This window comes from Camelina sativa, chromosome 8 (assembly GCF_000633955.1).
Source record: "Camelina sativa cultivar DH55 chromosome 8, Cs, whole genome shotgun sequence".
Classification (NCBI taxonomy): domain Eukaryota; kingdom Viridiplantae; phylum Streptophyta; class Magnoliopsida; order Brassicales; family Brassicaceae; genus Camelina; species Camelina sativa.
Genome location: NC_025692.1, coordinates 7,721,327 through 7,728,781, shown reverse-complemented (window position 1 = coordinate 7,728,781; position 7,455 = coordinate 7,721,327). Strand labels below are relative to the sequence as shown.

General features: G+C 36.4%; 1 protein-coding gene across 5 annotated transcripts in view; it reads left to right on the top strand.

The window, feature by feature from the left end:
• The window catches only part of LOC104706645 (katanin p80 WD40 repeat-containing subunit B1 homolog), a 7,300-nt gene extending 2,196 nt beyond the window's left edge, over window positions 1–5,104 (top strand). For 2 of the 5 annotated variants that reach the window (XM_010422842.2, XM_010422843.1), the window contains 14 exons: window positions 371–473; window positions 992–1,062; window positions 1,140–1,214; window positions 1,394–1,537; window positions 1,632–1,977; window positions 2,074–2,586; window positions 2,853–2,924; window positions 3,001–3,122; window positions 3,362–3,496; window positions 3,809–3,883; window positions 3,957–4,069; window positions 4,239–4,355; window positions 4,466–4,534; window positions 4,625–5,104. In XM_010422842.2, the coding sequence (XP_010421144.1) occupies window positions 371–473; window positions 992–1,062; window positions 1,140–1,214; window positions 1,394–1,537; window positions 1,632–1,977; window positions 2,074–2,586; window positions 2,853–2,924; window positions 3,001–3,122; window positions 3,362–3,496; window positions 3,809–3,883; window positions 3,957–4,069; window positions 4,239–4,355; window positions 4,466–4,534; window positions 4,625–4,691 (2,022 nt within the window). In that variant the 3' untranslated portion in view covers window positions 4,692–5,104. Of the gene's footprint in view, window positions 1–356; window positions 474–991; window positions 1,063–1,139; window positions 1,215–1,393; window positions 1,538–1,631; window positions 1,978–2,073; window positions 2,587–2,852; window positions 2,925–3,000; window positions 3,123–3,361; window positions 3,497–3,808; window positions 3,884–3,956; window positions 4,070–4,238; window positions 4,356–4,465; window positions 4,535–4,624 lie in introns of all 5 variants that reach the window. The other 3 variants (XM_010422847.2, XM_010422846.2, XM_010422844.2) reach the window with 3 other exon arrangements.

Below are 7,455 nucleotides of genomic sequence, written 5' to 3'. Positions count from 1 at the left end.
TGGGAGAATTTGGAGCAGTGAAACTGCACTTTTGGAAATAGACTATGAACTGGCTTCCGAGAGTTGGTACTTGGTACTTGGTAGTCCTTTCTGAAAGGAATAAGCTTGATTCTATTTAGTGTTACCTCTCTGCACTTGAACTGAATATGCTATAGGAGAGTTTTTAGGACGCACTATTCTTTTGCTAAAAACATTCATAGACCACCTGACCAATTATTCGGATGCTTCATCTTTCTTGGTTATTGTTTCTTTTCCTCTCTCAGCCCGCACTGTATTGTTAGGTTGAAAAGCAATGTATCGGAAACCTCTTCTTCTCTTTTTTTGTCTTTCTGTGTGTTAATGGATCTGATATGCAGCTTGTCTTTACCAGGTGTGGGATTTAACAGCTGGAAAGTTGTTGACCGAGTTTAAGAGTCACGAAGGGCAAATTCAAAGTCTAGATTTTCATCCTCATGAATTTCTACTGGCAACAGGTTTGTATTACTGTTAAAATTTTCTTACACCGAGGCTCTCTACTTTTTGGACGACATACATGATACCAACACAAATAGAAACTTCTAGTCTAGGCTAAGTGTGACTAATCACAAATGTATGTTGCGGTGCTAAGCTCAGCTCAACCAATTGTATAGTTACCTGTGTCATGGCGTCGCCTTCTTTTTTACGTAATTAAAACTCTTGTGGCCATCTTATCTTTTTAGCTTTTTGATTTGTGATCTGGGAGAACATATGCATCTAAAGTATTTTTCATTTCTATTTATGTTATAGAGGGTTTGTGTAACATAGATATTTTTAGAATGGTGCTATATGTTGAGTTGATAATAACAATCGAATTCCAACGTTTTCATCATGTTGCCTTCTGGTCCCCCTACATGATTTTAATATTGGATCCTTTTCCCTCTCTTTGGCAGCGTTCACCAAAATATTACATAGAATATGTAAAATTAGTATGATTACAATTATTTAGAACATTCTGCTTTTGCCTGTGCTACAGGTTCAGCTGATAGGACTGTAAAATTCTGGGATCTGGAAACATTTGAGCTGATTGGTTCTGGTGGACCTGAGGTACTGCATTTTTTATGCTAAGTCGAATTGGTGACATTTTTTTTTCACTGTACCTTTAATATTCTCTTTTTCGCTAGACTGCCGGGGTCCGTTGCCTGAGCTTTAATCCAGATGGAAAAACTGTGCTTTGTGGATTGCAAGAAAGTCTCAAGGTGAATTCTTTTATACTTTGAATTGCAGTATGTAGGTTTTTAGATTAGATGTATGCCATGTTAATCGAGCAAATCATCTTTTGAGGATTATTTCTTATGTTTACTCCTTTACTTTCAAAAAATACACATGCCTACTCTTCTTACCTCATTCCTTTAGTTTAATCTTGTGCAAATCATAGATTTTCTCGTGGGAGCCAATTAGATGTCATGATGGAGTGGATGTTGGATGGTCAAGACTGTCAGATATGAATGTTCACGAGGGAAAGCTTCTTGGTTGCTCGTACAATCAAAGTTGTGTAGGCGTGTGGGTTGTAGATCTCTCGGTATTCCTCTCTCCCTACATATCATTATCTTGTTTGTTTAATTGTAGCTGGTTTTAATCTTTACAAACCCACTCATTTTTGGATGCATGGTCAGCGTACTGAGCCATGTATGGCTGGAGACACTGCACAATCAAATGGTCATCCAGAGAAAAGATCTTGCTCAGGAAGAGATCCAGTAATTCTCAATGATAATAACTCAAAGACTATTCTCGGGAAGCTGTCCGTTTCCCAGAACGTAGATCCTTTATTGAAGGAAACAAAGTCTCTCGAAAGACTATCTGTTTCTCAGAACTCTGATTCTTCGACAAAAGAAACCAAGTCCATTGGAAGATCATCAATATCCCAAAATTCAGATTCTTCGATGAAGGAATCAAAGCCTCTCGGTAGGTTGTCTGTTTCTCAAAATTCAGATTTTTCGAAAGAGCCAAGGACGTTGTCATGTATGCTTACTTCTACTATTTTTCTCTTCTCTTCTTATTTTTATCTCGGCACTGATTAAATGATAAGCTATTTCTTGTTTTGTCTGCTGTTTGAAGCCACAGGAAGTTTACCAAGCACTCCTCATAGGGTCAATTCGACCAATGTGTCAAAAGCCACTTCGGGTGGTTCAACGGCTGTCTCTAATGCTGCAACATCAAGGAGGAATTTTACGAAAGCTAACCCAAAGGCGAATCCTGTAAATAAGGCAGCGGATTTTGCTCCGGTGATTGTCCCAAGAGCAGACCCTAGAATAGAGCAGGCTACTGAATCCAGAGCAGAACTTGACATAATTGCAAGAACCATGCCTTATTCATTGCAGGCAGCTGATTCTCGAAGGTCACCTAGCAGCAGAAATAACCCTGATCTGCCAAATACTTCGGTTCTTGAAATGTCTGAGTCTCAGCTTGTTGAACCAAATAATATACTAGATGGAGGTACACTTCCTGGTGGAAAGGTTGGCATGCGGGGTGCACCCGAGCGAAGCATTAATGATTTTAGATACAAGAGATATGGAAGGAGTAATTCAAGGTCACGCATGGGATCACCTCCACGGAACCACGATGAAAACTGTATGTATTTCTCCTTTTTAATATTTACCTGTTTGAGTGCCGATGGCAATGTCACCTGATAGTCTTAGTGTCTTACACTACTTTGGCCCCTAAAATGTGGTGTATAGGGTTTATATTTATGAGGTTACTCCAGTGAAACATGTAGTGTAAAGAATCCTGTGTATAAGAAAATAGGTTGCTTTTAGGTGCCCTGTTTAGTTGGCCCTTGTAAGATTTCTGTATCTGCGTTGAGTTTGATAGATGATTTTCTCATTTCTAAGTTTTAGTCTTTGTTTCAGATGACTTGGTAAGCCACAAATCAAATAGAGACCCAAGTCCCACTGAAAGTCAGAAAGGAGGTAATTCTTTCATCCCAACTTTCATCTTTTTCTTCGCAAATGGATTGATTCTCATTCATATGTCTTACCATATCAGGAAGATTCCAGCCACTCGTCATAAACAGGGAGAGAAGGGGGAGATTTTCAAACTTTGAGGGTCCTGTTTCGAATTTTTCAAGTGGAAATGTGCCTGTTCCGAACATCCGCCCTTCAAATATGGTATAATAGCCTTAAATCTTTTCAGCTTGAGATCTTGATGCAATAACACTGACCGCAAATTGCAACAATAGAGGGAAATTAGAATAAGTGTTATGAAAAAAGAATTTCAAATCCTTCAGAGCATCTTAATTGACATGATTTATTGTGATTAGTAGTTTCCAACTACTCATCTAGTCATGATTTCGTTAGTGTTCCTCTGAGATCCAGAGATGATAGATATTGTATTTCCTTTCGTATAGTTCAAGCAAAGAGGGAACCATATGCCAGTTGAACAAGGGGTCGATTCTCCTTCTGAAGATAATATCGTTGAAGACATAATGGGGAAACACGATCAATTTGTCAGCTCTATGCAGTCTCGTTTGGCTAAATTACAGGTAACATGGAACTAGTCAAGGTGTGAAAATGTTGGTGGCTTGGCCCTAATAATACTAGTAGCTTTGATACTTTTTAGATTTTTCATATACTTAGGCATATCTAAGACCGCTTAGCATGCTTAGAATTACTATTTCAACATGTGACATGTTTTAGCTAGAAGTAAAAAGCTGGACATGGTCTTCCTGTTCTTGAACAATAAGGGAGCCTACTTGAAAATTTTGGTTCTCGCTTACTTGTGTTGATGGATTTTGAAGGTGGTTTTGAAAGACGCCTAGTTTATTTTATTCTAAATTGGTTCATTAAATTTGCAGGTAGTTCGTAGATATTGGGAAAGGAATGATGTAAAAAACTCGATAGGTTCGATAGAAAAGATGGCTGATAATGCTGTAAGTTTCTTCTATTTGTATCAATAGCAAGATATATGAAATAGATTATCCGCTCATGCAATTCTTCGTACAGGTTACAGCGGATGTACTGGGTATAATAACAGAGAGAAATGAGACTTTGACGCTGGATAATTGTACCTCCCTTCTTCCCCTTTTAACAGCTCTTCTAGGGAGCGACATGGATCAGTAAGCTTTCTCTTTTCTTATTAGAAAACTCTGGCAGAGTCATCCTGCTAAACTTATCATGTCTCACTGGATGCAATGAGAATCTTTATGGTCATAGATACAGTACATTAGATTATGGAATCTTGATTTGTTCTCACAATTTTTTTGCTGCACCATATCGTATATATAGGCATTTGAGCGTTTCCCTGGATTTGCTGCTTAAGCTGGTCAGATTGTATGGGTCACCAATTTACTCATCACTGTCAGCTCCAGCATCTGTTGGTGTAGATATCGAGGCTGAACAAAGGTTGGTTTATTTTCAACCATATGTGCTCATTAAGCCATCATGTTCATGTATCATAATTTTGATAGCCTGCTCTCTTCAGACTCATCAACACATGCTTATCTGCTATGTAGGATCGAGCGATACAGTCGTTGCTTTGTAGAACTAGAGAAAGTCAAAGCTTGCCTTCCCTCTCTAGCAAGGTAAGCGTCTGTAATAAAGATTCCGTAGTTTTCATTAATTGTGTAACGATCGATATTGGCTCACATGTGTATGTGATGGACTTTGTGTAGAAGAGGAGGTTTGGTGGCTAAGTCTGTGCTTGAACTCAACCTAGCATTTCAGGAAGTATCATCATAATCACTCTTGAGTCTTACAACCCTGAAAAAAAAAAAGCAAAGCAAAGCCTGTCTTCCTCGTGGAAGAACCCGCATCATCCCAAGTCCCAACCCTCTGCTTTTTGATGTGGATTTGGTTCCAAAGGGAGGAGTCTAACAAATACTAAAAGCTGATATACCCTTACTAAGTAAACCAAAAGAGTTTGGAAGGCTAAAAAATCCTCCCAAGTTAGGTGCTTCTGGTCACTAATCTTTGTCTGCAGTGTTCTAACTTTGGTTTGTAGAGAAAGAAAAGGAGAGAGAGCGAGCCGTTTGGGCTGTGTATTGTTCTTATATGTATACTGCTTGAGTTTCTGCTCTTCGAAAAGAGACATACATGGGTCGGTGTTCTCTCAACACAGGAATATAATTTTTAGCGGTTTCTTGGATTTCATGTCGGATCTTCAACCTTCTGTTCTACGTTTATTAATCATGAGCCAACAAGAGCAAAAAAGAACCAATATTAGTACTAAATGAGCCAAGCTATTTCAAAACCTTGAAGTTTGATTAACTATGAGCTAACAAGAGCAAAAGGAATCAATACTAGTTTAAAATGAGCAAAACAATTTCAACTTTAAAGATCACATCTTAAAGTTTGTTTTTGTGTACAAAACAAAGGTGTCGCTCATCTCCTCTAAGTGTGAATTTATTTCCATGGAGAATAATAAATGAACTAAAGTGATAATTTTAGTCTTACTTTATTACAAAACCAAAAATATATAGAAAAGCAAATGAAAATGTGTCATGAACAATTTTTAACATTGTAGTCTTTTAACCTTCGCCTGTGTTTTAGTAATTTGAGATAGATTTACTCAACCGCCATTAATGCAATCTGTTACGACTGAGGTAGGTGATAGAGGGCAAATCAAATGTACTGCCATTACATTTAAAGAAGAAGAAGAAGAAAAGATAAAGTAAAACTTGTCGAGAGTAAAGACATAATAAAACAAAAAAAAAAAAACTTGAAAATGAAAAAAGATAAACTCCAAAAACTGCAATAAACCCAGCAGACTAGAGATTTCTTGAGAAAACGAAATTGCCAAAACCATGTAACGGAATTTATCATCTACCTAATAAAAACAAAAGGCAAAATATATAATTTTATAGTACCTTCTATCTTTTTATTTTCTTTTCTGAAATAATTGAGAAGAAAAAAAAAATGGGAAATGTGAAATTGACAGTGAAGTAGCGTCATCAACCCATGACTCTGTGTTCTGTGCGTTACGTAGAGTAGCGAGAGACAACGACCAAACACAAACAGAGGCTTTTGCTGTACTAACAACTTACTCTTTCTTCAACTTCTACTAGCCTTTTTTTCCCCCAATACCAAACTGTTCATTTTCGTTTGTCTCTTTTTGTAGTTTTAGATTCTCTCCCCGATTTGCTTCCAATTGACAAAAACAATACAGTGTAATTTTAACCAACAAAAAAAAATATATATACTTTTGTAATCTAGGAGTATACTCAAAATCAACTTGTGATGAATATGTAAACTCGTATGTTTTATAAACTATTGTTAGTCCCTTATTCAGTTATATATCTTTTACTTTGTGCTTATGAAGCCTAGTATGTTGTATTATACTTGTTAGGGATGAAGTTTGAGCGTGGTGCATCTATTTATTGATCTAACGCTAGCGTAGTCTCTATAATGGTTGCATAACGCTGCACCTGTACGTAGTGGATTTCATAAAAAGCATTTATAGTTTAATGGTCTACTTCAAACTTTACCATTCCAAAATGCGATAACCATATGGGTTCTATCCTTTGTGCGTTTTAAATCTCTAAGAAAAATTCGGCTGAAAAAAAAAACAGTTGGTGGACTAGTAACAAACTATTCAACTTCACATGTTACCAACAAAAAAACTATTCAAATCGCCGCATTACGTCTCACTTTTTTTCAACTGCCTCATCTGTGTTGCTTGTTTTAATCGTATATATATTCTTACTGTTTTGTGGATTAGTAACTTATATCGAACGGTTAAAACTCCAATAGCATACGATTATTTAGATAAAAATGTCTACACGTGGTACCGTGTACGTGGATAATCATAATAATACTTACTAAAATTCAAAAGCGAGAGGTCAACATCAATTCTCCTCTTGGGACATCTCTAACAAACAAAGACAGAGATCCTACTGCCTATATAAGTAGTCTTCCATCTCCTCATTATTAATTATATATCTCCACATTTGGACATTATTCACTCTGTACCTTTGCAGCTATCTCTTTCAATTCTAAGTTTCTAACTTCCGACAGAAAAGAAAAGAAGTAAAAGAAATGGGATGCACAATGGTAATGGAGCTTGGGACGAAGAAGAAGAAGATGATAAAGAGCATTTTATGGAGAATCAGAGCAGAGATAAAGAAGATGAAGAAGAAGATGAGAACATCACCAAGTCACAACAAGAGTAAGAAACACATCAGTTTTAACTACGATCCTCTTAGCTATTCTCTTAACTTCGACTCTCTTTAACCAAAAAAAAAAAGATAAAGAAACAAAAAACAAATGTCTTCATGTTGGTTTCTTTTCTTATATTTCATCAATTTGTGTGATGATGATATGTGTAATATGTTTCTAGGTTTGTTGTTCTTCTTCTTCTATGTACTATTAGGTTACAATTAACAGCTTGTTTCATGTTAATCATCTTCTCTTAGACTAATGTTTTAAGTGTTTTTTTTTAGCAACAAGACTAATAATGTTTTAAGGAAATGTATCTATCTATCTCTTTTTTTTTTTTTTTTTTTTT